At 43.0% G+C, this 27,899-nt stretch overlaps 2 protein-coding genes and 1 long non-coding RNA gene across 11 annotated transcripts in view; 2 read left to right on the forward strand and 1 right to left on the reverse strand.

Moving 5' to 3' along the window:
- The window catches only part of LOC116543866 (zinc finger protein 429-like), a 785,602-nt gene that overhangs the window by 492,637 nt on the left and 265,066 nt on the right, over positions 1-27,899 (forward strand). The window lies entirely within an intron of this gene.
- LOC116543870 (zinc finger protein 430-like) overlaps positions 1-27,899 on the reverse strand; it is a 123,787-nt gene that overhangs the window by 43,575 nt on the left and 52,313 nt on the right. For 4 of the 9 annotated variants that reach the window (XM_032269824.1, XM_032269822.1, XM_032269826.1 and 1 more), the window contains one exon: positions 20,940-22,398. The exons of 2 other annotated variants lie outside the window; for them this stretch is intronic. In XM_032269824.1, the coding sequence (XP_032125715.1) occupies positions 21,014-22,398 (1,385 nt within the window). In that variant the 3' untranslated portion in view covers positions 20,940-21,013. Of the gene's footprint in view, positions 1-19,427; positions 19,851-20,185; positions 20,547-20,939; positions 22,399-27,899 lie in introns of those variants that run through there. 3 more of the 9 variants (XM_032269831.1, XM_032269823.1, XM_032269827.1) reach the window with 3 other exon arrangements.
- The window catches only part of LOC116543884, a 40,104-nt gene continuing 20,752 nt past the window's right edge, over positions 8,548-27,899 (forward strand). The window contains exon 1 of the long non-coding RNA XR_004265738.1: positions 8,548-8,767. This is a non-coding gene — a long non-coding RNA (uncharacterized LOC116543884). The remainder of the gene's footprint in view (positions 8,768-27,899) is intronic.

Raw genomic sequence — 27,899 nt, forward strand, 5'->3', positions numbered from 1 at the left:
GGATATAGATAAGAAATTAGAAGCAAAGTTAAATGCCTTAGAAGAAACTGTCGCTCTTCTTGGAGACAAAGTGTATAATATACAAAATCGTCTTGCACTTCAGTGCCATGCTGAATTTACTTTCATTTGTGTGACTAATAAGGAATATAATGCCTCTGAATGGCAATGGCCTTTGGTTAAGGCCCATTAGCAAGGTATATGGTCTCATAATAATTTGTCTTTAGATATGTATAAATTGCAAAAACAAATTCATGCAATTGATGCTTCTAGAGAACAACTTCCTGTAGATGCCAATATAGCTAAAGACATTGTGAATACATTGTTCTCATGGGTGCAGTGGTCAAATTTACCATCCTTTTCGTCCTTAATTGGCTTAGGGGTTTTGGCCCTCCTTTTGGTTCTCCTTTTACCTTTAGTTGTTCGACTCCTGTTCTCCTCCCTCCGTCAGCTGCAACTTGGCTTGTACGAGTTGCAACTAAAAAATAAAAGAGGGGGACCTGTTGGGAGCCCTCCCGTGTGAATACCTCAGAGCAGGTATTCACTATACGGGAGGTTGAGCCCAGGAGCAGGGCCTCCAGGCAGAGGGAAGTCAAGAGAGGGAAGTCGAGGACAAAAGAAAAAGGAGAATCTAGTTAAAAGATAACCAGACGGGCGAAACCAGATGGCCTGCATTCATGAGGAACAAGGTTTTTTGCTACAGAAACTTGCTTATGAGCACCAAAGATACTATTATCTTCTATAACCACCTATTGCTTAGCTGTCAATTTATTGCATGGAATTGATGATTTAGCTACTTGTTTCTCTCCTTACCAAGACGTCAATCAGACCCTAAAAATGCATATATATTCTGAGCCTTGAGAAATAAAGTTGATGATTGCGCACTGTCTCTTCATCCTTCCTGGCCCCGCTTTCTGTCTTCTTTTTTCCTGCACACTTCCCATTCAGGTTGGAACCCTTTTGCTGGTCAAGAGTTCCCGGCAGTTCCTGTGCCTGTGTCTGTGTGTTCTCATTATTTACCTCTCACTCATAAGTGAGAACATGCGGTATTTGGTTTTCTGTTCCTGTGTTAGTTTGCTAAGGACAATGGCCTCCAGCTCCATCCACATCTCTGCAAAGGGCATAACCTCATTTTTCTTCTGGCTGCATAGTATTTCATGGTGAATGTGTACCACATTTTTTTTGTCCAGTCTATCATTGATGGAAATTTAGGTTGAGTCCATGTGTTTGCTACGGTGGATGATGCTGCAGTGAACATACGTGTGGATGTGTATTTATAATAGAATTTATATATTTTTGAGTATATACCCAGTAATGGGATTGCTCATCACACTGGACCTGGCATGGTGGTTCATGCCTGTAATCCCAGCACTTTGGGAGGCATAGGTGGGTGGATCACCTGAGGTCAGGAATTCTAGACCAGCCTGGCCAACATGGTGAAATGTGGGTGGAAGGCCTCGTAAGTGCCAAAGCAGGAGACTGAAGCCTCAGTCAGTTCCCGTTTAATAAATAGAATATAGAAAGAAGAATATAGTTGGCTGGGCGCTGTGGCTCATGCCTGTAATCCTAGCACTTTGGGAGGCCGAGGTGGGTGGATCACCTGAGGTCAGGAGTTCAAGACCAGCCTGGCCATAATGGTGAAACCCCACCTTTAAAAAAAAAATAGAAAGAAAGAAGAATATAGTTAAGAATAAGTATCATGAGTGCTTAGATACTCATCTTATTGAATATTTAGCCTTGATTAAAGCCTTCTTGTACTTTATGTAAAATGATCTAGGAACGTTCAGGTTGCTGTGTCAGGATCTGGTAAAGGACACTATGAGATATGGCCACGAGGCAAGGGCATTAATACCTGTCAAACATCAACTGGTGGCGGTCAGCAGGGGTAACCTGTTGAATGCCAAAACAAAGCCCTCTATCACATCCCCATAAGGGTTGCTGGAGGGCTTCTAAAATCTTTGTGGTAGCACCAGTGCTTGGGGAAGCACCTGCTACTCAGCAGACCATGGAAGGGAACATCCCCTGTCCTTGGGTGAGCTGGAGAACACTCTACTACCCCACACTCTTGTGGAAGGACTGTTGTCAGTCAGCCCAACCCACAGTTATTCAGGGACTTAATTGCCTCTATGTGGTGCTGTGCTATGTTTGGTTACAATCTGTGTCTACTTTTACTCCCTGACTCTGCACCTGGTTCCTCTTTTGCAGATATCAGTAAGAAGAAGCATAATTCAAGCCGCAGTGGCTCACGACAGTTGTCCTGGCGCTTGAGGAGGTGAGGCTATGCATTCGAGGCCAGCCTGGGTAACATAAGAACCTCTCATTCATTTAAAAAACAAAAGAAGCAGCATAATTCTTGAAGCCGTTGATCTTACGTGACAGGCACAACATAAAGTGCTGACGAATTTCATTTCCCTCTGCTTCGACTACTTGAAAGCCCTGGGCCTCCTTGTTCCTTAGACACATGATTTGCTTGACCCTATCAATAACTGTGGATGGTTCATCCTACTTACAGTGCCCCCCTGCTTTGTATCCAATAAAAGTCAGAAATGTCCAGGCACTTGGGGCCACTGCCGGTCTCGAGAACTGGTGGCAGTGGTCCCCTGGACACAACCCTTTTCCCTTGATCTCAGTGTATTGTGTCTTTATTTCTACAGTTTCTCGTTTCCGCGCCCATAGAGAACATCCTTTAGACCCAGTAGGGTTGGACCCTACAGCGAAACCCCATCTCCGCTAAAAATACCAAAATTAGCCGGGCATGGTGTCATGTGCCTGGAATCCCAGCTACTCAGGAGGCTGAGGCAGAAGAATCACTTGAACCCGGGATGTGGAGGTTTCAGTGAGCCGAGATCATGCCATTTGCACTCCAGCTTGGGCAACAAGAGCAAAACTCCGTCTCAAAAAAATAAATAAATAAAATCATCACACTGTCTTCAACAATGGCTGAACTAATTTACACTCCCACCAACAGTATATAAACATTTATTTATTTCCACAGCCTCATCAGCATCTGTTATTTTTTTAACTTACTAAAAATAGCCTTTCTGACTGCCGTGAAATAATATCTCATTGAAATTATGATTTGCATTTCTTTCATAATCAATGATTGTTGACCACAGGTAGGTTTTCTTTTGATACACTTCTGTTCATGTTCTTCCCCAACTCTTTTTTTTTTTGAGATGCTGTATTGGCCGGGCGTGGTGGCTCATGCCTGTAATCCAAGCACTTTGGAGGCCAAGGCGGGCAGATCACCTGAGGTCGGGCATTCAAGACCGGCCTGACCAACATGGTGAAACCCCGTCTTAAAAAAAAAAAAAGAGATGCAATATTGCTCTGTCATCCAGGCCGGAGTTCAGTGGCAGGATCCTGGCTCACTGAAACCACCTCCACCTTCTAGGTTTAAGCAATTCTCTTGCCTCAGCTTCTCTAGTAGCTGGGATTACAGGTGTCCACCACCATGCCCAGCTAATATATATATATATATATATATATGTGTGTGTGTGTGTGTGTATATACACACGTATATATGTATATACATATATACACATACACATATGTGTGTATATATATTATATATATATTTACGTATATATAATATTATATATATATATGTGTATATATTTTAAGACGGAGTTTTGCTCTTGTTGACCAGGGTGTAGTGCAATGGTGCAATCTCAGCTCACCAAAACCTTCACCTTGGCCGGGCGCGGTGGCTCACGCCTGTAATCCCAGCACTTTGGGAGGCCGAGGTGGGTGGATCACGAGGTCAAGAGATCGAGACCATCATGGTCAACACGGTGAAACCCCGTCTCTACTAAAAATACAAAAAATTAGCTGGGCATGGTGGCGCATGCCTGTAATCCCAGCTACTCAGGAGGCTGAGGCAGGAGAATTGCCTGAACCCAGGAGGCGGAGGTTGCGGTGAGCCGAGATCGCACCATTGCACTCCAGCCTGGGTAACAAGAGCGAAACTCCGTCTCAAAAAAAAAAAAAAAAAAACCTTCACCTCCCAAATTCAAGTGATTCTCCTCCCTCAGCCTCCTGAGTAGCTGGGATTATAGGCATGTGCCACCACACCTGGCTAATATTGTATTTTTAGTAGTCATACAGGATTTCTCCATGTTGGTCAGACTGGTCTTGAAATCCCTACCTCAGGTGATCCTCATGCCTCAGCCTCCCAAAGTGCTGGGATTCCAAACGTGAGCCATGGCACCCAGCGATATTTTGTATTTTTAATCGAGATGAGGTTTTACCATGTTGGCTAGGCCGGTCTTGAACTCCTGACCTCAAGTGATCTACCCACCTTGGCCCGCCAAAGTGCTGGAGTTACAGGCGTGAGCCACTGAGCCTGGTCCTATTGTATTCACTTTTTTATGGAGTTGTTTTTCTTTTTCTTTGTTTCTTTTTTATTTTTTTGCGATGGAGTCTCTCTCTGTCACACAAGCTGGGGTGTAGCAGCATGATCTCGGTTCACTACAACCTCTGCCTCCTGGGTTCAAGAGATTCTCCCATCTTACCCTCCCAAGTAGCTGGGAGTACTGGCACCCACCGCTACGCCTGACTCATTTTTGTATTTTATGGTAGAGACAGGGTTTGACCATGTTGGTCAGTCTGGTTTTGAACTCCTGACTTCAAGTTATCTGCCTGCCTCAGCCTCTGAAAGTGCTAGGATTATAGTTGTGAGCCACCGCTCCCAGCCACATGACAATTCTCACATTAAGTATGCTGAGATACCACCATTTGCCAATTTTTAAAGAAAAATTGAGGCTGGGCGCAGTGGCTCATGCCTGTAATCTCAGCAATCTGGGAGGCTGAGGCGGGCTTATCACATGAGGTCAGGAGTTCGAGACCCACCTGGCCAACATAGTGAAACCCCATCTCTACTAAAAATACAAAATTAGCTGAGTGGAGTGACACGTGCCTGTAATCCCAGCTACTCAGGAGGCTGAGGCAGGAGAATCACTTGCTCCCGGTAGGCAGAGGTTGCAATGAGCCGAGATTGTGGCACTGCACTCCAGCCTGAACAACAACAAGAGCAAAACTCTGCCTCAAAAAAAACAAAAAAGACGAGCGCAAAAAAAAAAAAAAAAAAAAAAGAAATATTTCACCTAAAAAAAGGTGAAGGAGAAAAAGAGAATTTCACATCTAAAGTTTTTGTTTCCTTTAGAAAACCACAGCCCATTGTCAGCTGATTTGTCCAAAGGTATCTGACAGGCACTAATACAGTTAATGAATCAGTCAGGAAAAATGGGCCTCTCCGGTGACAAGGAGTCACAGGGTACCTAAACCCAATCCATTCTCAGCTTTCCATGGTGACCCCTCAAGAAGTGATGTTAACCATATGAACCACATTCACTGGACAAGGCCAGAGGAAAGCATGTTTAGGAAAACACAACCACGAGGCTGCAAATCACACTGGGGCAGGAAGCACGCAGGAGTTTCTATGGCCACGACACTGGTGGCTGTCCCTCCGTGTCACTCAAACTTCAACGTGAAAGACATCTTTTCCCAGTTGACTCAGAGAAACTAACAGACATTAGAATTGGAATTTGTTGGTTTTCTATTTTTCAGAATTTCTAAGACATGAAGGACGATCCAAACACTCCAAAGGACATTTAGCTATACATGAGGCTGAGGACCTGGCTGCTCTGGAGAGGGATGGCTGAGCAGCAGCCACCAGCTGTAATTGCTGTGAAGTCCCGTCACATAGGATCAGGTCACCTCCACACACCCTCTCTTACTTCTCAGGCTCTGTCCCTGAGGTCTAGCTGGGGGTATTGCCTTCCTCCCATCTCATGAGCTCTCCAAGAGAATCCAGCTTCCTATAAAAGCTACCCTAGAATGGCAAGATATAGGCCCTCCTCCATTCTCCCAGCACAGCAGGACTTCTGGAGAGTGCTGGCTAATTCCTTTATCTCAAATCACCTGACAGGGCAGTTAGATGTTCAGTGAGCTAACAGGTCCAGCATGCTCAGGGCCTAGCCCCACAGCCTAGCATTTCTCCTCCAGCCTTTTTCCTGAGAGTGCAGTGGTGCAATCTCAGCTCACCACTATTTCCACCTCCCAAGTTCAAGCAATTCTCCTGCCTCAGGCTCCCGAGTAGCTGGGATTACAGGTGCATGCAATCACACCTGGCTAATTTTGTATTGTAGTGGAGGCAGGGTTTCACTATGTTAGCCAGGTTGGTCTTGAACTCCTGACCTCATGATCCACCTGCCTTGGCCTCCCAAAGTGCTGGGATTACAGGAGTGAGCCACCACTCCAGGCCTTAGCCTTTTTTTCTTCTGTCACAAATGACAGGTGATGTTCACCTGTGCCACACTCTCATGAGCCTAGTAAATGGTGTGGGTAAATTCCAACTGAGTACCTGTGACTCCACACTCTTACTTCCCATTCAAGTGGCATTATAAGGCCGGGCGTGGTGGCTCAAGCCTGTAATCCCAGCACTTTGGGAGGCCGAGGCGGGTGGATCACGAGGTCAAGAGATAGAGACCATCCTGGTCAACATGGTGAAACCCCGTCTCTACTAAAAATACAAAACATTAGCTGGGCATGGTGGCGCGTGCCTGTAATCCCAGCTACTCAGGAGGCTGAGGCAGGAGAATTGCCTTAACCCAGGAGGCGGAGGTTGCGGTGAGCCGAGATCGCGCCATTGCACTCCAGCCTGGGTAACAAGAGCAAAACTCCGTCTCAAAAAAAAAAAAAAAAAAAACTGGCATTATAACTGTCAATATGATCTAATTTACACATATTTCTCTCTTAGTAACATATCTGACTACAGCCCTCACAATCAAATGAGACTGGGTGACAGAACACACAGGGAAGGCTGGAGCAGCAGTTTATAGAAACTTACTTTATTCTAATGCAATATAGAAATGGGATGTTTTAAAAACAAGAAAACATTTTTAATGGGCTGTGGGGATGCTACACTTGCTAGTTCATGCCCACTCCCTTTAAAACAAGGTATCTGGGCAAACTATATTCACAGGTAGCTTTTTGCAAAACCCCAGGCAGAAGCCCCAGTCAGACACAGCTCCCTCAGGCTCACAGGGTGGCACCCTCCTTCTCCATGCTAGGGCTCTGACAGCAGGCAAGTGAGGGGGCACAGGCAGGTGGGGACATAGAGAGCAGCCTGGGCCTCAGGTGATCCGCCCACCTTGGCCTCCCAAAGTGCTGGGATTACCGGTGTGAGCCACCACGCCCAGCCCTGCTTTTCTTTTCTTTCTTTCTTTTTTTTATTTTTTTTTGAGAGGGAGTTTCACTCTTGTTACCCAGGCTGGAGTGCAATGGCACGAACTCGGCTCACCGCAACCTCCGCCTCCTGGGTTCAAGCAATTCTCCTGCCTCAGCCTCTCGAGTAGCTGGGATTACAGGCGCGCGCCACCATGCCCAGCTAATTTTTGTATTTTTAGTAAGACAGGGTTTCACCATGTTGACCAGGATGGTCTCGATTTCTTGACCTCGTGATCCACCCGGCCTCCCAAAGTGCTGGGATTATAGGCGTGAGCCACCGCGCCCGGCCCCCTGCTTTTCTTTTAAAATCCCAGGTTGCCTACTCAAAAGACCAGAGGCCAGAAAGCTTATGAAATGTTAAATATTAAAATAACTGTTATTACCATGTTTCCATTTGTGAGCAACGTCCTGTCCCGTTTCAGCACAACGGCTTTAGCCCCAGCCTGTAGCCCTCTTTGCACGGCTCTGCACCCGCAGCCCCGCATCTTCCCCAGGTTGTGAGGCAATGAGGAGAAGGTCATCGAGGAAAGACGCCAACTGGGTGTGCAGGGCTCCAGCACAGAAAAAGCTGTGGTCTGTGGGGTCCCCAGTCCCTATTTTAACCATTTTTTTTTTTTTTTTTTTTTTATATAAAGACGGGGTTTCACCATTTTGGTCAGGCTGGTCTTGAACTCCCAACCTCAGGTGATCCGCCCGCGTTGCCCTCCAAAGTGCTTGAATTACAGGCGCGAGCCACCACGCCCGGCCTATTTTACCCTATTAAAAAAAATACGTGTGTATGAATAAAATTTATCAATTGCACAACCTTCTACACAAGATTTTTGTTTCTTTGTTTTTTTGAGATGGAGTCTCACTTTCTTACCAGGCTGGAAAGCAGTGCGGCGCGATCTCGGCTCACTACAACCTCTGCCTCCCGGGTTCAAGCGATTCTCCTGCCTCAGCTTCCCACGTAGCTGGGACTACAGGCGCGCATAACCATGCCCCGCTAATTTTTGTATTTTTAGTAGAGACGGGGTTTTACCATATTGGCCAGGCTAGAATAGTCTCGAACTCCTGATCTTGTGATCCACCCACCTTGGCCTCCCAAAGTGCTGGAATGAGAGGCCTGAGGCACCAAGCCCGGCCTACACAGGATTTAAAAATAACCCTGGGCACAGGTGGACCCAGCGCAGAGAGAAAGCCCTTATTGAAAATGACTGAAGCCAAAAGCCTGTCACTCTCGCCTTATTCAATGCAATGTCTGGTCGCATTTTCTGTCACTCCAGAACTGAGGGCGTGGACCCGGAGCTCTATCCATTGAGGGCGCCGGGGAGGGAACTGTCCAATCAGGTTCACAGTCAGAGAGGAAGGGGCGGCTCCCAGTGCCTGGCGGGGACTTTGTCTCTGGCTCCACTCGGAGGTCAGTTTAGTTCTTCGCTTCCCTGTGTTCTCTTTCCCGGAGGTCTCAGTGATTCTGCCACAGCCTCAGCTCCCATCGCTCTGTGACTTCATGGTGTTGGAAGATTCATAGACTCCAGGACATTTCTGAAGCCGAGAAATGGTGAGTGTGCAAAGCAGGGCGTCGTCCGGAGATTGGGGAGGCCTCTTCAGAACCCCCCAGAAATGGCGGTGGCGGGACGGAGTCTGGGATCGCCCGTTTTTCGCAGCTCAGCCCTCTGTCTCCCCCGGTGCAGGGACCCCTGGGGTCCTGTCCCGTTTCAGCACAGCGGCTTTAGCCCCAGCCTGTAGCCCTCTTTGCGCAGCTCTGCGCCCGCAGCCCCGCATCTTCCCCAGGTTGTGAGGTGATGAGGGGAATATCATCAGGGCAAGATCCCGACTGGGTGTGCAGGGCTCCTGCGTGGAAGGAGCAGTGGTCTGTGGGGTCCCCAGTTCCTGCTTTACCCTGTTCAAAAATAAACTGAAGCACCATTAAAACATTAACAGGTTAATATGGGTGGGCGCGGTAGTTAACGCCTGTAATCCCAACACTTTCGGAGGCCGAGGGGAGGAGGGAGGGGGGAGCGGATCACGAGGTCATCAGTTCGAGACCAACATGACCAACATAGTGAAACCCTGTCTCTACTAAAAATACAAAAATTGGCCAGGAGCGGTGGCTCACGCCTGTAATCTCACCATTTTGGGAGGCCGAGGTGGGCGGATCACCTGAGGTCGGGAGTTCCAGACCAGCCTGACCAACATGGAGAAACCCCGTCTCTACTAAAAATACGAAAAAAAATTAGCTGGGCGTGGTGGCATAGGCCTGTAATCCCAGCTACTTGGGAGGCTGAGGCAGGAGAATTGCTTGAACCTGTGAGGGGGAGGCTATGGCAAGCCAAGATTGCGCCACTATGTTCCAGCCTGGGTGACAGCGAAACTCCGTCTGAAAAACAAGGCTGGACGCAGTGGCTCACGCCTGTAATCCCAGCACTTTGGGAGGCCAAGGCGGGCGGATCACAAGGTCAGGAGATCGAGACCATCCTAGCTAACATGGTGAAACCCCGTTTCTAATTTAAAAAACAAACAAAAAGACATAATATGCACAGTGATTAATCAATGGGACAGTCCCCGGGTGTGGTTTGTGGGTTTGTTTTGTTTTGAGATGGAGTTTCCCTCTTGTTGCCCAAGCCGGAGTGCAATGGCGCGATCTCGGCTTACCGCAACCTCCGCCTCCCAGGTTCAAGTGATTGTCCTGCCTCAGACTCCTGAATAGCTGGGCTCATAGGCACGCACCACCACGCGCAGCTAGTTTTGCATTTTTAGTAGAGAAGGGTTTCTCCATGTTAGTCAGGCTGGTCTTGAACACCCAACCGCAGCTGATTTGCCCACTTCGGCCTCCCAAAGTGCTGGGATTTCAGGCGTGAGCCACCACGACCAACAGTTTGTGGTTTGGGGGCTACCAGAGGGTCTTGAAGAAAAGGCTGCTATACTGCGGCGAAGCAAAGCAAATTAAATCATTGATCATGTACAGTTAGGTAGTCGCTTCATTTGCAGTGTCCAGGAGAACATGTTTTAGTTATGTAATCAGATTAATAGGAGATTTATGGTTAAGCCTGAATTTTGTTTTCTCTTAAGGTAGTAACTTACAAACAAGACATTTGAGCCAGATTTTGTTGTTGTTCTGTTGTTGAATAGGAACCTAGACCACTAGAGCCACTTCAGTGGAATTACCTGCTATTTAATTATTTTAACTTTAATCAGAGGCACTGGTGTCCCCCTGCATTTTCCAAATGTGTGGCAAGTAGGTTCTCAAATCCACTACTCTGTTCTGTTCAGCCTTGTCAGGATTTGCCAGGCTTACAGTAAAATCTGTTTTGTTTTGTTTGGTTTTTGCTTTTTTTGTTTTGTTACTTTTTTTTGTTTGTTTGTTTTGTTTTTTTTGAGACGGAGTTTCACTCTTGTTACCCAGGCTGGAGTGCAATGGCGCGATCTCGGCTCACCGCAACCTCCGCCTCCTGGGTTCAGGCAATTCTCCTGCCTCAGCCTCCTGAGTAGCTGGGATTACAGGCACGTGCCACCATGCCCAGCTAATGTTTTTTTTTGGTATTTTTAGTAGAGACGGGGTTTCACCATGTTGACCAGGATGGTCTCGATCTCTTGACCTCGTGATCCACCCGCCTCGGCCTCCCAAAGTGCTGGGATTACAGGCTTGAGCCACCACGCCCGGCCTTTTGTTACGCTTTTGAGACAAGTGTCTCTCTGTCACCCAGGCTGGAGTGGAGTAGTGAGATCTCGGCTAGCTGCAACCTCTGCCTCTCAGGTTTACATGATTCTCCTGCCTCAGCCTCCTGAGTAGCTGGGACTACAGGCGTGTGCCACCACTCCCGGCTAATTTTTTGTATTTTTAGTAGAGACAGGGTTTCACCATGTTAGCCAGGATGGTCTAATCTCCTGACCTTGTGATCTGCCTGCCTTGGCCTTCCAAAGTGCTGGGATTACAGGCATGAGCCACTGTTCCCAGCGCAGCAAAATCTTGAATTTCCAGTTTCTTTCCAACATTCCCCAAAGCTAACTTCTCCCCTTTAATTCACAACATTATCAGCTATTTTTTTCCTTTATTGTACCTTTCAGAAACAGTATTTTAATTAATCACTTTTTCACAGAGCAGTGGATGACACTTTTAAAAATACTTGCTATTTGTAAATATTTTACATGAGAGAAAAGTAAAAAGTAATTCCCTTACATTCCACTGTCAAAAATCTTAACGCTTTTTCTCATTTTATCTTACATACGTACCAATGCCTTACCAGGACATCTTTGAATTGAGGTTTTTCTTTGGAAACTTGATGGGGTCATGTATGCTTAGCCACACTCTGGTCTTTTTTTAGTCTTGATTTTTAGAACTGTCTTTAGTATTTCTTTTTTCTTTTTCTTTTTTTTTGGGGGGGGGATGGAGTCTTGATCTGTCACTGAGGCTGGAGTGCAGTGGTGCAATATCGGATCAATGCAGCCTCCACCTCCTGAGTTCGATTCTCCTGCCTCAGCCTCTTGAGTAGCTGGGAGTACAGGCATGTGATACCATGCCTGGCCAATTTTGTAGTTTTACTAGAGTCAGGGTTTCTCTTTGTTGGTCATGCTGGTCTCGAACTCCCAAACTTCAGGTGATATACCTGACTCAGCCTCCCAAAGTGCTGGGATTACAAGTGTAAGCCATCACGCATGGCCGGGACTTTTTTTTTTTTTTTTTTTTGGTAAGAGTTGTTTTATTTGGGTGTCAGGTGAGCAGCTATGTACCTGTGACTTTAGCACTAAGCTCTTGGGGGTTGTGAGATGTTCCAAGCACCAGCTTTCAGCCAGTCTATACTGTGACTGTTTGGTTGGTTTTTTTTTTTTTTTCTGAGACGAAGTTTCACTCATGTTACCCAGGCTGGAGTGCAATGGCGCGATCTCGGCTCACCGCAACCTCCGCCTCCTGGGTTCAGGCAATTCTGCTTCAGCCTCCTGAGTAGCTGGGATTACAGGCACGCACCACCATGCCCAGCTAATTTTTTGTAATTTTAGTAGAGACGGGGTTTCACCATGTTGACCAGGATGGTCTCGATCTCTTGACCTCGTGATCTACCCGCCTCGGCCTCCCAAAGTGCTGGGATTACAGGCTTGAGCCACCGCGCCCGGCTGTTTTTTTTTTTTTTCCCCGAGAGAGAGTTTCATTCTTGTCACCCAGGCTGGAGTGCAGTGGTGCAATCTTTGCTCACAGAAACCTCTGCCTCCCAGGTTCAAGTGATTCTCCTGCCTCAGCCTTCCAGTAGCTGGGATTACAGGCACCCGCCACAACACCTGGCTAATTTTTTTGTATTTTTAGTAGAGACAGGGTTTTGCCATGTTGGCCAGGCTGGTCTCGAACTCCTAGCCTCAAGTGATTCACCTGCCTTGGCCTCCTGAAGTGCTGGGATTATAAGTATGAGCCACCATGGCTGGCCTGTTTAAAATTTTTTTTTTTTTGAGACGGAGTTTCACTCTTGTTACCCAGGCTGGAGTGCAATGGCCCGATCTCGGCTCACCGCAACGTCTGCCTCCTGGGTTCAGGCAATTCTCCTGCCTCAGCCTCCTGAGTAGCTGGGATTACAGGCACACGCCACCATGCCCAGCTGATTTTTGTATTTTTAGTAGAGACGGGGTTTCACTATGTTGACCAGGATGGTCTCGATCTCTTGACCTCGTGATCCACCCGCCTCGGCCTCACAAAGTGCTGGGATTACAGGCGTGAGCCACCGCGCCCGGCCTTAAAATTGTTTAGACTACTGTGAAGATAGAAATAAACAGCTCCTGAATGCTAACTATGGCTGTTAGTACATTCTAGGGTAGTAAAAGGTGGCCACGCTGTGTTTCTTGGTCTTTCTGTGGCTCCTCTTTCAGTGGCTGGTGGAGTGGTTTTGTTAGTTCTGTGATACAGTATGTATGTGTGTAAGGGCAGCTGAGTACAGGGTGGGAAAAGTAGGTAGAAAGCCAGGGCCCTGGAGGGCATGTCCAGGCATTAGGTTTTTTGCTTGCTTGGCAATTTTTTTTTTTTTTTTTTTTTTTTTTTTTTTTGAGTCTTGCTCTGTTACCAGGCTGAAGTGCAGTGGCACAATCTTGGCTCACTATAACCTCTTTCTCCCAGGTTCAAGTGATTCTCCTGCCTCAGCCTCCCAAGCAGCAGGGACTACAGGTGTGTGCCACCATGCCCAGCTACTTTTTGTATTTTTAGTACATACAGGATTTTACCATGTTGGCCAGGATGGTCTTGATCTCCTGACCTCATAATCTGCTCACCTCAGCCTCTCAAAGTGCTGGGATTACAGGTGTGAGCCACTAAGCCCAGCCCAGAATTTTTAATTTGTTGGTTGTTAATGGTTTGTGTGTCCTGAGCAAGGTGGTGCAAAAGTAGCTCAGAGCAGTCTAGCTCTTTGAGGTCTGCATAATTTATCAAGCCCAGAGAGATGAGAGTATGAGGGGTAAATCTCACCCCACATCTGTGCCCAGGAGCAATTGCTTAAAAACATTTGTTTCTGACTAGCTGTCTGACCCATTATTTATATTTTTGTAGAATATATAAAACAAAGAAATATATGTAGCTAATCAATATGCAATCAATTTACCAATTTTTTTTTTTTTTTTTTTGAGACAGTTTCGCTCGTTACCCAGGCTGGAGTGCAATGGCACGATCTCGGCTCACCGCAACCTCCGCCTCCTGGGTTCAGGCAATTCTCCTGCCTCAGCCGCCTGAGTAGCTGGGACTACAGGCACACGCCACCATGCCCAGATAATTTTTGTATTTTAGTAGAGACGGGGTTTCACCATGTTGACCAGGATGGTCTCGATCTCTTGACCTCATGATCTACCTGCCTCGGCCTCCCAAAGTGCTGGGATTATAGGCGTGAGCTACCGCGCCCGGCCTACCAAAATTTTTCATGTCAATTCTTGGTAAACAACTTAGAAACAGTTGGGCACAGTGGCTCACACCTGTAATCCTAGCACTTTGGAAGGCTGAGGTGGGCAGATCACCTGAGGTCAGGAGTTTTTTTCTTGTTTGTTTGTTTGTTTGTTTGTTTGTTTGTTTTTTTGAGACGGAGTTTCGCTGTTGTTCCGCAGGCTGGAGTGCAATGGCGCGATCTCGGCTCACTGCAACCTCCGCCTCCTGGGTCCAGGCAATTCTCCTGCCTCAGCCTCCTGAGTAGCTGGGATTACAGGCACACGCCACCATGCCCAGCTGATTTTTGTATTTTTAGTAGAGACGGGGTTTCACCATGTTGACCAGGATGGTCTCGATCTCCTGACCTCGTGATCCACCCGCCTCGGCCTCCCAAAGTGCTAGGATTACAGGCGTGAGCCACCGCGCCCGGCCCTTGTTTTGTTTTTTAAGAGACAGGGTCTCACTATGTTGCCCAGGCTGGAGTGCAGTGGATATTCACTGGCAGGATCCCGCTACTGATCAACATGGGAGCTTTGACCTGCTCTGTTTCTGACCTCCTTAGGCAACCTGGTGGTCACCCACTCCTGGGAGGTCACCATATTGATGCCGAACTTAGTGCAGACACCCGATCAGCATAGCGCAGGACAGCCCACGACAGCCCAGTACTCCTGGGCTCCAGCAATCCCTGAGGTCAGGAGTTCTAGACTAGCTTGACAAACATGAAGAAACCCGTCTCTACTAAAAATACAAAATTAAGCCGGGCGCGGTGGCTCAAGCCTGTAATCCCAGAACTTTGGGAGGCCAAGGCGGGTGGATCGCGAGGTCAAGAGATCGAGACCATCCTGGTCAACATGGTGAAACCCCGTCTCTACTAAAAATACAAAACATTAGCTGGGCATGGTGGTGCGTGCCTGTAATCCCAGCTACTCAGGAGGCTGAGGCAGGAGAATTGCCTGAACCCAGGAGGCGGAGGTTGCGGTGAGCCGAGATCGCGCCATTGCACTCCAGCCTGGGTAACATGAGTGAAACTCCGTCTCAAAAAAAAAAAAAATACAAAATTAGCCAGGTGTGGTGGTGCATGTCTGTAATCCCAGCTACTTCAAAGACTGAGGCAGGAGAATCACTTGAACCTGGGAGGCCGAGGTTGTGATGAGCCAAGACTGCACCATTGAATTCTAGCCTGGGCAACAGGAGCAAAACTTCATCTAAAAAGGAACAAAAACAACTTAGAATCTGCCTTTGCACTGTTTCAAAAAGACAGACTTGTAATGGCTACAAATTGGAATACATATTCAGGGTAGCTTAAATCTGTTATCTGGTGTCCATCCTTAATATCTGACCTTACATGAATTCTTTTCAAATTAGATTCTGACCTTTTTCATTATTAGGTTAAGTAGGGTCTGGCCTGCAATACTGTCCTAGATGAAAATAGTCTTAACTACGAGCCACCTTCTCAGCAGATGAGATGAAATTAAAACTATTCAACTCCTCAAGGCCCAGGGAATATCACAGAAGAGGTGGGCATGTGAGACTGTAAGAACTGATTTTTACAGATATAAGTTTAGTTTTTCTGTAAATTAATTATTCATGTCAAAGGCACACTGATGCAAGACCAGACTAGTGGTCTCTGTGTGAGATTAACAAGGTTTTCTTGAAACATTAGCTGACTCCTTATTAAAGGTTCTAATGGGCTTATAGAAGTTATATCTTATGGTCAAGATTAAAACTTTATAAATTGTTTATAACATTTTGAAAAACAAATTGAATTGGCTTTATGCATTTTTTTTTTTTTTTTTTTTTTTTTTGAGACGGAGTTTCACTCATGTTACCCAGGCTGGAGTGCAATGGCGCTATCTCGGCTCACCGCAACCTCCGCCTCCTGGGTTCAGGCAATTCTCCTGCCTCAGCCTCCTGAGTAACTGGGATTACAGGCACGCACCACCATGCCCAGCTAATTTTTTGTATTTTTAGTAGAGACGGGGTTTCACCATGTTGACCAGGATGGTCTCGATCTCTTGACCTTGTGATCCACCCGTCTCGGCCTCCCAAAGTGCTGGGATTACAGGCTTGAGCCACCGCGCCCGGCCACCATATGCTGTTTTATTAGAGATTATTTTTTGGCAATAATCTCTCCCAAAGAATGAAGGTTTTTCTCATTTTTTGTTTTCAAAGTCTTTGAGTATCACTTTGGTCAAATAAATGACTTACTTTACAATGACCTGTGATATCAAGTGTTTAAAAATTTTGATTATTTGTCTGAGATTCTTTCTGTGGAACAAAGTTCCATCAAACTTTCCAAAATCAAATGATAAATTATGAATTTCTCTTACCTAATTAATCCTTTAAATATTATGTTCTCTAAAGTTTAAAAATAACATAACTTTGCTTGTATCTTATAAAAATAATACAAAAAGCATTGCCAAATATGGAATGGTGTTTGGTTTCTTTGGCTGCATTTATATAAATACATTATTGGTATGTGTTCCGAAATTTTGGGGAACTCTTATAATTCTTATATGACTTAGTATACATCATCAGCAATAATTATAATTGTTATGTTAAATTATTATGTGCCACAGAGGTAAATAAATTTTCATGTCAATTATGTCTTTTGACTATGGCTGCCCTAAAACTTTTTGTCATTCACAGACAATTGTTGTATTGTTTTGGTCCTCTTTAGAAGGTGGTTTTATAATCAGCTATGAAACTCTAACAGGTGCTCTTGAATGCAAGTGTCTGGTAATTTTGAAGATTGTGACATCATAGTAGAGGGAAAAAATTTCAGACTTCATGGAGAGCTGAAAAGTTTGTGAATGTGAAGCACAACATGGATTAACTGCATGCACTGAACTAATAGAAGACTGAATTTATTTATTTATTTATTTATTTTTGAGACAGAGTCTTGCCCTGTTGCCAGGCTGCAGTGCAGTGGTGTAATCTAAGCTTACTGCAACCTCTGCCTCCCTAGTTCAAGTGATCCTCCTGCCTTGGCCTCCTGAGCAACTGGGACTACAGGCTCATGACATCACACCCAGCTAATTTTTTGCATTTTTAGTAGAGATGGTGTTTCACCACGTTGGCCTGGATGGTTTGGATCTCTAGACCTCATGATCCACCTGCCTTGGCCTCCCAAAGTGCTGGGGTTACAGGCATGAGCCACCATGCCCAGCCTTTAAAAGTCTTATCTGAGGCCAGGCATGGTATCTCATACTTGTAATTTCAGCACTTTGGGAGGCTGAGGCAGGTGGATTGCCTGAGCTCAGGAGCTCAAGACCAGCCTGGGCAATACAGTGAAACCAGACTCTACTAAAACTACAAAGAATTAGCTGGGCATGGTGGTGTAGGCCTGTAGTTCCAGCTACTCGGGAGGCTGAGGCAGGAGATTGAACTCGAGAAGCAGTTTGCAGTGACCCCAGATTTTACCACTACACTGCAGACTGGGCGACACAGCAAGACTCCTCCAAAAAATAAAAATAATCAAGGGCCAGGCACTGTGGCTCATGCCTGTAACTCCAGCACTTTAAGAGGCCAAGGCAGCCAGATCACCTGAGGTCGAGAGTTCAAGACCAATGGAGAAACGACATCTCTACTAAGAAAAAAAAAGTTAGCTGGGTATGGTGGTGCATGCCTGTAATCCAATCAAACTTGGGAGGCTGAGGCAGGAGAATCTCTGGAACCCGAGAGGTGGAGGTTGCGGTGAGCAGATTGTGCCATTGTACTCCAGTCTGGGCAACAAGAGTGAAACTTCATCACACTCACCAAATAAAGAGTGTTCATTCATACTAGAATATATTTTTCCAGATACAGTAAAAGTAAAAAAAAAAAAAAAAAAAAATTAATCTATAATTAAGTCTATGCAAGTATCAGATAAATTATGGTAGAAATGTATGTCACTGATACTTCAGATATACTAAATCAGAGTGCTGAGTATAGGAAATCTAAAACTAAGTTGGTAGAAAAATTATTTGTATATAACTTTTTTTTTTTTTTTTTTTGAGACAGAGTCTTGCTCTGTTGCCAGACTGGAGTGCAGTTGCAGTGGCTCAATCTCAGCTCACTGCAACCTCTGCCTCCTGAGTTCAAGCAATTCCTCTGCGCCACCCCCCCCCGCCCCAAGTAGTTGGTTCTACAGGTGTGTGCCACCAGGCGCTGCTAATTTTTTAAATATATGTTTTGGTAGAGATGGGGTTTCACCATGTTGGCCAGGATGGTCTTGATCTCATGACCTCGTGATACCCACCTTGGCCTCCCAAAGTGCTGGGATTCCAGGCGTGAGCCACTAAACCCAGCCTTGTATATAACTTCAAGAGGATCAGAAGGTTTTTTGCAGTTATAATTACATCTAAAGCATATTTCTTGAAAAGGATTACAGGTATTTTGAAAAGAATAATGATATCATTCAACTCTGAAATTATTTCCTACTGTTTCTTCATTCCTATTGGATTCCCATGTGAAAGCATGGGATCAATTGTTTCTGCATCAAAGATATGAGAGATTCATTTTGTTTTATTATTTGTTTTTTTGAGTTGGAGTTCCACTCGTTTGCCCAGGCTGGAGTGCAGTGGCAGGATCTTGGCTCACTGCAACCTCTGCCTTCCACTTTCAAGCAATTCTCCTGCCTCAGCCTCCCAAGTAGTTGGGAATACAGGTACCTGCCATGATGCACAACTAATTTTTTTATTTTCAGCAGAGACAGGGTTTCACCATGTTGGCCAGGCTAGTCTTGAACTCCTGACCTCATGATCTACCCACCTCAGTCTCCCAAAGTGCTGGGATTACAGGCGTGAGCCACACCTGGCAAGAGATTCTATTAGGTGGGCATTAATCTTTTTTATAGAAAAATAAAGATATTAAAATGTAAAATGCATAATGAAAATCTAAATGGAGAGGTTCTTTGGAGTCAACTTATTGAGTGATGAATGAGGTAGGTTTTTAGAGTAATATGCATTATCATGAGAAGAAAACGTTTAATTTTATTTAAAATTAGTGTTTGTACTAATTGTACTTTTATATAATACATTACATTTTTAAAATTTTAGATTATGCGTGTTTAATTCAACAATTTTAACATGTTAAATACTATTGATCATTCAGTGAAGTGTTATTATGCCACAAACTTTAACCTCTTCCACCTTACTCAAGGGTATAGTAAAAGATGGTAACTGTGTACTATTTCGTAACATGATGGATTAACATTGCTAATGATTTTTTGTGCTAGTAGCTGTCAACTACAAGTAAGTTAAAGAATATTGTTTGTGTAGGTTAAATTTTTATTCTGTTTTTAATCACTAAAATTTAATTTTGACATAATTTTTTAAAGTTCTGATATTGCTAGTAATGCCAGAGGTTGCATTATATTTGTAGATTATTTTGTGTAATACAAATATTTAACTATTAATAATGCCAGTTCATAAATGAGTAATATCTCATTATGTATTAATTTATATAACATTCTTTAGGGTAAAATGTATTGTTGTTATAACCAATATGAAATCTCATCAATATGATTTCTTTTAATGGTTACAAAAGATTTAGGTGTTTTCAAAAGCATTGTCACATCTTCCTGCTTTGTAGAGTTTCTCTCCATGTCTTTTAAGAACTGAGGACTAGTTACAGGCTTTGCCATATTTTTCACATTCATAGGATTTCTCTCCAGTGTGAATTTTTTTATGTTTAGTAAGAATTGAGAACTGGTTAAAGGTATTGTCACATTCTTCACATATGTCAGGTTTTTCTCCTCTGTGAATCATTTTGTTCAGTATGGTTTGAGGACTGGTTAAAAGCTTTGCCACGGCCGGACGTGGTGGCTCACGCCTGTAATCCCAGCACTTTGGGAGGCCGAGGCGGGTGGATCACAAGGTCAAGAGATCGAGACCATCCTGGTCAACACGGTGAAACCCCGTCTCTACTAAAAATACAAAAAATTAGCTGGGCATGGGGGCGTGTGCCTGTAGTCCCAGCTACACAGGAGGCTGAGGCAGGAGAACTGCCTGAACCCAGGAGGCGGAGGTTGCGGTGAGCCGAGATCGCGCCATTACCCTCCAGCCTGGGTAACAAGAGCGAAACTCCGTCTCAAAGAAAAAAAAAAGGCTTTGCCACACTGTTCACATTTGTAAGTTTTCTCTCCAGTATGAATTATGTTTAGTAGGAGTTGAGGACTGGATAAAGGTTTTACCTACCACATTCTCCACATTTGTAAGATTTTTCTCCAGTATGAGTCATCCTGTGTTTAGTAAGATTTGAGGATTGGTTAAAACCTTTGCCACTTCTTCACATTTGTAGGGTTTCCCTCCAGCATGAATTATCATGTGTAGTAAGGGTTGAAGATTGGTTAAAAGCTTTGCCACATTTTTTTTTACATGTGTAGGGCTTCTCTCCAGTATAAATTATCTTATGTGCAGTAAATTTGGGGCACTGGTTAAAAGCTTTGCCACATTCCTCACATTTATAGGTTTTCCTCTTCAGTATAAATTATGTTTAGTAATAGATGAGAATTTGTTAAAAGCTTTGCCACATTCTATACATTTGTATGATTGCTCTCCTATATGAATTATTTTATGTTTAGTAAGGCATGAGAATCAATAAAAAGCTTTGAGACGTGTAGGACTTCCCTCCAGCATGAATTATCTTAGTGGTCAGGGTTGAGCAGTGGTTAAAACTTTATCACATTCTTGATATTTATATGATTTCTCTCTGGTATGAATTATTTTATGTTTAGTAAGGGTGGAGGACCAATGAAGCCTTTTCCACATTCTTCACATTTGTAGAATTTCTCTCCAGTATGAATAATCTTAAGGTATGAGAATGAATGGAAACCTTTGTCACAGTCTTCACATTTGTAGGATTTCTCTCTAACATGAATTGCCTTATGTGTACTAGGGGTGAGTATCAGTTAACAGCTTTGCCATTCTTCACATTTTATGATTTCTCTCCAGTGTGAATTCTCTTATGTATAGTAAGGTGTGAGTACCTGTTAAAAGCTTTGCCACATTCTTCACATTTGTAAGGTTTTTCTCCGCTGTGAATTATTTTATGTCTAGTAAGTATTGAGAGTACCCTAAAGGCTTTGCCACATTCTTCACATTTGTAGGGTTTCTCTCCAGTATGAATACTCTTATGTGTAGTAAGGTGTGAGTACTGTTTAAAATCTTTGCCACATTCTTCACATTTGTAGGGTTTTCTCTCACCATGAATTCTCTTATGTCTAGTAAGGATTGAGAGTACCCTAAAGGCTTTGCCACATTCTTCACATTTGTAGGGTTTCTCTCCAGTATGAATTACCTTGTGTGCAGTAAGTTTTGGGAACCGGTTAAAGGCTTTGCCACATTCTTCACATTTGTAGGGTTTCTCTCCCGTATGAATTACCTTATGATTAGTTAGGATTGAGAGTACCCTAAAGGCTTTGCCACATTCTTCACATTTGTAGGGTTTCTCTCCAGTATGAATTCTTTTATGTGTAGTAAGGTGTGAGGATCTGTAAAAAGCTTTGCCACATTCTTCACATTTGTAGGATTTCTCTCGAGTATGAAATATCTTATGTGATGTAAGGTGTGAGGATAGGTAAAAAGCTTTGCCACATTCTTCACATTTGTAGGGTTTCTCTCCAGTATGAATTACCTTATGATTAGTAAGTATTGAGAGTACCCTAAAGGCTTTGCCACATTCTCCACATTTGTAGGGTTTTTCTCCAGTATGAATACTCTTATGTGTAGTAAGGTGCGAGTACTCTTTAAAATCTTTGCCACATTCTTCACATTTGTAGGGTTTTTCTCCACCATGAATTCTCTTATGTCTAGTAAGGTTTGATAATACACTAAAGGCTTTGCCACATTCTTCACAATTGTAGGGCTTCTCTCCAGTATGGATTCTCCTGTGTCTAGTAAAGGTTGAGAACCAGTTAAAGACTTTACCACATTCTTCACATTGGTAAGAATTCTCCCTGGTATGAGTGCTTATATGTTGAGTTAGGTGTAAAAGCCTGCAAAACGATTTGTCACATTTTTTACATTTGAAAGGTTTCTTTCCAGTATATCTTATCTCATGTATATTTGAATTTGAAAATTTATAAAAGACGTTCATATATTGATCACATTGAAATATTTCACTCTGGGTAGTTGTCAAACACTGGTTTAGTTCATTATAACCTTCTTTGTGCAGATTACACTCATCCACACTTTTACATCCTGTTCTTAACTGTAAATCTTCATGTCCACATTTTCTATATCTTCTCAATATGACTTCTTGGAAAGAATCTTTTATGCCCTGCTCTGGCCAAAGGTCTTGGGCAAAATGAGAATATATAACTGAAAGAAATAAAAATAACAAATTGCCCCATTTACTAGACTCAGACAAATATGCTTTATAAATCTAACCCATAAAATTATACAAACTACATATACAAGATGGCACAGCAAAATACCAAAGGTCCTAATTTTCAATAGACATGTAAATGTAACAAAAACATAACAAAAATACAGCTGAGGAAAATTTATAAATGAGTGAAGTGTGGGAAGTACCCCAGCTGAACACAACAGAGAGTGACAGAGAAGAAAAAGAAAAGTCTGTTACATTTACCCAACACAGCTCTTCCTGCTCCCCAATATAATAACATAGTGCCTTTCCAAGTAACTGCCAACTTATGGTTTCTTTTTTAAAAGACAAGTAAAATACTGGCACATATATGTTTATTACTTGCTTCTAAGGGCCTTTCTAGACACTGGTTTCTGGCTCTTCTGACATATGGTGCTTAAAGAAATGGTGGTATACTTTGGAATAACACCAAAGCTAAATGTTACAGCAGCAGAGAGGCTGCAGTGCCACACACAAAAAACAGGTGTAGCCAGGGATTACTGACTGTTGTTAGGAAAACACCCAAATAGGCCAGGTGTGGTGGTTCACGTCTGTAATCGTAGCACTTTGGGAGGCCAAGGCTGGTGGATCACTTGAAGTCATGAGTTTTGAGAGCACCCTGGCCAACATGGTGAAACTCCATGTCTACTAAAACAAAACAAAAAAACAAAACAAGCCCGGTGTGGTAGCACACACCTGTATTCCCAGCTACTTAGGAGGCTGAGGTGAGAGAACTGCTGGAACCCAGGAAGCAGAGGTTGCAGTGAGCCAAAATCATGCCACTGAACTTCACTCTGGGAGGCAGAGCAAGACTTTGTCTGCCTGCCCGCCGCCCCTCCCCCCGCCAAAAAAAAGAAAAGAAACTTTTTTAGCTAAAAAATAAACCCAAAATGGTAGACAAGACACATTCTAGGAAAATGTTTCAGAGACTTCCAGAATCTCTAACCAAGACAATTGTTGAAATTATGCCACAACAAAGCTTTTTTTTAATGTCCAAATTACAATCAAAGATTACAATGTATACAAAATAGGATAATATGGTTTTATCAAAAATATTATAAAAGTTTCAGATGCCATAAAAATATACATTAATTTTAAAAATTGAAAATAGGCCGGGCGCGGTGGCTCAAGCCTGTAATCCCAGCACTTTGGGAGGCCGAGGCAGGTGGATCACGAGGTCAAGAGATCGAGACCATCCTGGTCAACATGGTGAAACCCCGTCTCTACTAAAAATACAAAAAATCAGCTGGGCATGGTGGCGCATGCCTGTAATCCCAGCTACTCAGGAGGCTGAGGCAGGAGAATTGACTGAACCCAGGAGGTGAAGGTTGCAGTGAGCCGAGATCGCGCCATTGCACTCCAGCCTGGGTAACAAAAGCGAAACTCCGTCTCAAAAAAATAAAAATTGAAAATAAATAATATTCAGTGAGTAAAATAGAACTACAGAAAGTTAGAAAAATGAGGATAAGAACAAAAATATGTAAAATATCAAAAAACAGAAATTATGAAGGTAAAAAATATCAAAAACAGTAACAAACATCCTGAAAAAAGAAATGACATAAAAATGAAACTCAAAAAACAAACTAGGATATTTATAATAAACATATATAAGCACAATTTCAAAACTCACAGACAAAAAGAGAATCTTGGAACCTGCAAGATAAAAGTGATGTGTCATTGGCAAGCATAATCTTATGAGATAGCCAGTAAACTGTCAACAAAAATTTTGCAGGCCAGAAGGGTACTGTCTGATATAGTCAAAACCCTAAATATATACATGGCTATCAAGTGACTATAATACCATCAGCAAATCTGTCCTGCCAAATAAATTTTTTAAAACCTTCAAAACTAACCAAGTTCTGAAAAAGTGTATTGGCACTGCCTTACATATAAAAGGTGCTGAAAGCAGTTGCTTCCAATGAAAATAGTGTGATTCAACAAAACACATAATCGTATAAAAACACATTTTCTGGAAAAGAAATACACAAACACAAAAATTGATTTTTAAAGCATGATGGTACAGAAATTTTATTTTTTGTTTTTTTTTTTGAGACGGAGTTTAGCTCTTGTTACCCAGGCTGGAGTGCAATGGCACGATCTCGGCTCAACGCAACCTCCGCCTCCTGGGTTCAGGCAATTCTTCTGCCTCAGCCTCCTGAGTAGCTGGGATTACAGGCACGCGCCACCATGCCCAGCTAATTTTTTGTATTTTTTAGTAGAGACGGGGTTTCACCATTTTGACCAGGATGGTCTCGATCTCTTGACCTCGTGATCCACCCGCCTCGGCCTCCCAAAGTCCTGGGATTACAGGCGTGAGCCACTGCGCCTGGCCCAGAAAAATTTTTAATTCTCTAAAAATTGAAAGTTAAAAGCATAGAAATCATTATAAACATCTGTTAATGAACATACAACCTAAAAAGATATCATTTGAAACATCAATGACAAATTTGAGAGCAGATGAGAAAAAATTTGCATGCAACTAGTGTTTTTTTTTCTTTTACCAGACTGAAATATGTTACATCTTTTGGAGGTTTTATATAATCCCCACAGTAGCACAAAGAACATAGTTGCATAGCAACACAAAACAAGAAAGAAATAAAAGCATATCAACATACAAATAAAAAAGATACAAATTAAGAGAGATAATGAGAAACAAAGCTAAAAGAATCAAATAATAAAGTGACAATAAGTCTTTCTGTTTCAGAGTTTATATATTTTGGCTCACTGCAACCTCTGCTGCCCAGGTTCAAGTGATTCTCCTGCCTCAGCGTCCAGAGTAGCTGGGACTGCAGGTGTGCACCACCACACCCAGCTAATTTTTTATTTTTGGTAAAAATAGGATTTCACTATGTTGGCCAGGATGGTCTCGATCTCTTAACCTCATGATCTACCTGCCTCGGCTTCTCAAAACCCTGGGATTACAGGTATGAGCTATTGCACCCGGCCAAAAAAATAAGTCTTAACAAATTTTTTAAAACTGAAAATTTATGAATTAAATTCCATGACCAAAATGAAATGAGTATAAAGCAATAGACAAAAACTAAAAAATTTATAGCTATACAGAAATTAGACAACACTCTTCAGTATACTTATCTTCAAAGCTTGAAATAATATTTTGAAAATGTCCATACTGCTCAATGTAACCTAGAGATTTAATGCAATTTTTTTTTAAAGAATCTCTCATTGCATGTTTGAGGACATAGAAACAGCAACCCCAAAAGTATATAAAATCTCCAAAGACAATAAAGTAACCAAAGTCTTCAAAATAAAAGGAACAATGTTGAAGTCATTACAGACCTGATATCAAAATACATTACAAAATTATAGAATAAAAACAATTTGGTATGACTATAATGGTTTAAAATGAACTTAAAAAACAATGCAGCACATATGTAAACTTTTACATATATGATTATATGAAGTTATTTGCATACTCATAATTATTGCAGCATTGTTACTGAAAGCCAATAGGTAAACGCAGTGCAAATTTCTGTCACCAAATAATTCAGGAGACATAATTTAAAATGAAATTAAAAAAAAAAAAAAAACCACTGGAATATCACCTAGGATGTAAAAAGCCAGAAATATTCCAACTACTATACAGATAAAGTTTGATGACATGCAAAATGAAAAGAGCCAGCCACCAAATGAGATTGTATGAGGTATGTGAGGCAGTTATACGCAGAAAAAGAAAACAGTGATGTTTGCAAAGTGCCAGAAAATCAGAAAAATTGGTTCTTGTTTACTGTGTATTGAGATTTAGATTTGCAAGATAGAAACATTGTAGAAATATGTTGCATGACATTGTCAAGATCTTGGCTCACTGTAACCTCTGCCTCCTGGCTCAAGCAATTCTCCTGCCTCAGCCTCCCGAAGTATCTGGCATTACAGGCACCAGCCACCAGGCCCACCTAATTTTTCTGTGAGAAAAAGATACAAGAATCAAATAAAACAATATAAATGAGTTAAGTGTTTGATGTGCCGAAGGTGAGCACAATGCAAACAGTCACATAGGAGGCAAAAAAATTTTTTTGATACATTTACCCAACACAGCTCTTCCTGCTCCCTAATATAATATAATGTCCTTATAAGTAAACTACCAGCCAGGTGTGGTGGCTTAAAGGTGAATCAAAACCCAGGAGGCAGAAGTAGCAGTGAGCCAAGATTGTGCCATTGCACTCCAGGGTCGACAACAGAGTAACACCTCAGAAAAAATTTTTTAAAGTAAATTCCAACTTAATTTTTTTAAAGAAAGACAAGTAAAATACTGGCTCCTATAACTTTGTTGCTTGCTTTTAGGCACCCTTCCAGACACTGGTTTCTGTCTCCCATGACATATAGTGCTGAAAGTATGGTGGTACACTTTGAATGACAGTTTGAGTCTGCTGAGACCAAAGGTAGATGTTGCAGCAGTTGAGAGACTGCAGTACCACAGAAAAACAAACAAAAAAAACAGGTGTAGCAAGCGATGACTGAGTATTAGGAAATAAAATAGTTTTCTTTAAGTGAAAAATAAACACAAAATTTTAGAAAAGATATAGTCTAAGAATATGTTTGCAAGCCTCTCAGAATCCTACCCAGATAATTGTTCAAAGTATACCAGGAGAAAGCCATATTATAAAGATTGGGACAGGTAACTTTTTTTAATGTTCAAAATTTAATAAAAGATTACAATGTACATAAAATCGGGCAATGTGGTTTCAAAAATATATAAAATTTTAAGATAGAAATTAAAAATGTCATTAATTTTGCCGGGCGCGGTGGCTCAAGCCTGTAATCCCAGCACTTTGGGAGGCCGAGGCGGGTGGATCACGAGGTCAAGAGATCGAGACCATCCTGGTCAACGTGGTGAAACCCCGTCTCTACTAAAAATACAAAAAATTAGCTGGGCATGGTGGCACGTGCCTGTAATCCCAGCTACTCAGGAGGCTGAGGCAGGAGAATTGCCTGAACCCAGGAGGCGGAGGTTGCGGTGAGCTGAGATCGTGCCATTGCACTCCAGCCTGGGTAACAAGAGCGAAACTCCATCTCAAAAAATAAAAACTATAAAAAAATAAAACAAGACAGAATAGTAGTAAGTGAAGAGAGGAACTGAAGGCAGTATAGCACAATTAGTTTTAACAGAGAAATAGAGAAGCCTCAACAATATCAGGAAACAAATCCTTCTGAATAGCTTATAAAACATTCTCTTTGATAGACTGCCTGTAAGGCCAAAAAGGGAGTCTTAAAAATTTGTTAAAATAGCCGGGCGCGGTGGCTCAAGCCTGTAATCCCAGCACTTTGGGAGGCCGAGGCGGGTGGATCACGAGGTCAAGAGATTGAGACCATCCTGGTCAACACGGTGAAACCCCGTCTCTACTAAAAATACAAAACATTAGCTGGGCATGGTGGTGCGTGCCTGTAATCCCAGCTACTCAGGAGGCTGAGGCAGGAGAATTGCCTGGACCCAGGAGGC

Source organism: Sapajus apella, unplaced genomic scaffold (assembly GCF_009761245.1).
Source record: "Sapajus apella isolate SASKATOON/1434 unplaced genomic scaffold, GSC_monkey_1.0 scaffold199, whole genome shotgun sequence".
Classification (NCBI taxonomy): domain Eukaryota; kingdom Metazoa; phylum Chordata; class Mammalia; order Primates; family Cebidae; genus Sapajus; species Sapajus apella.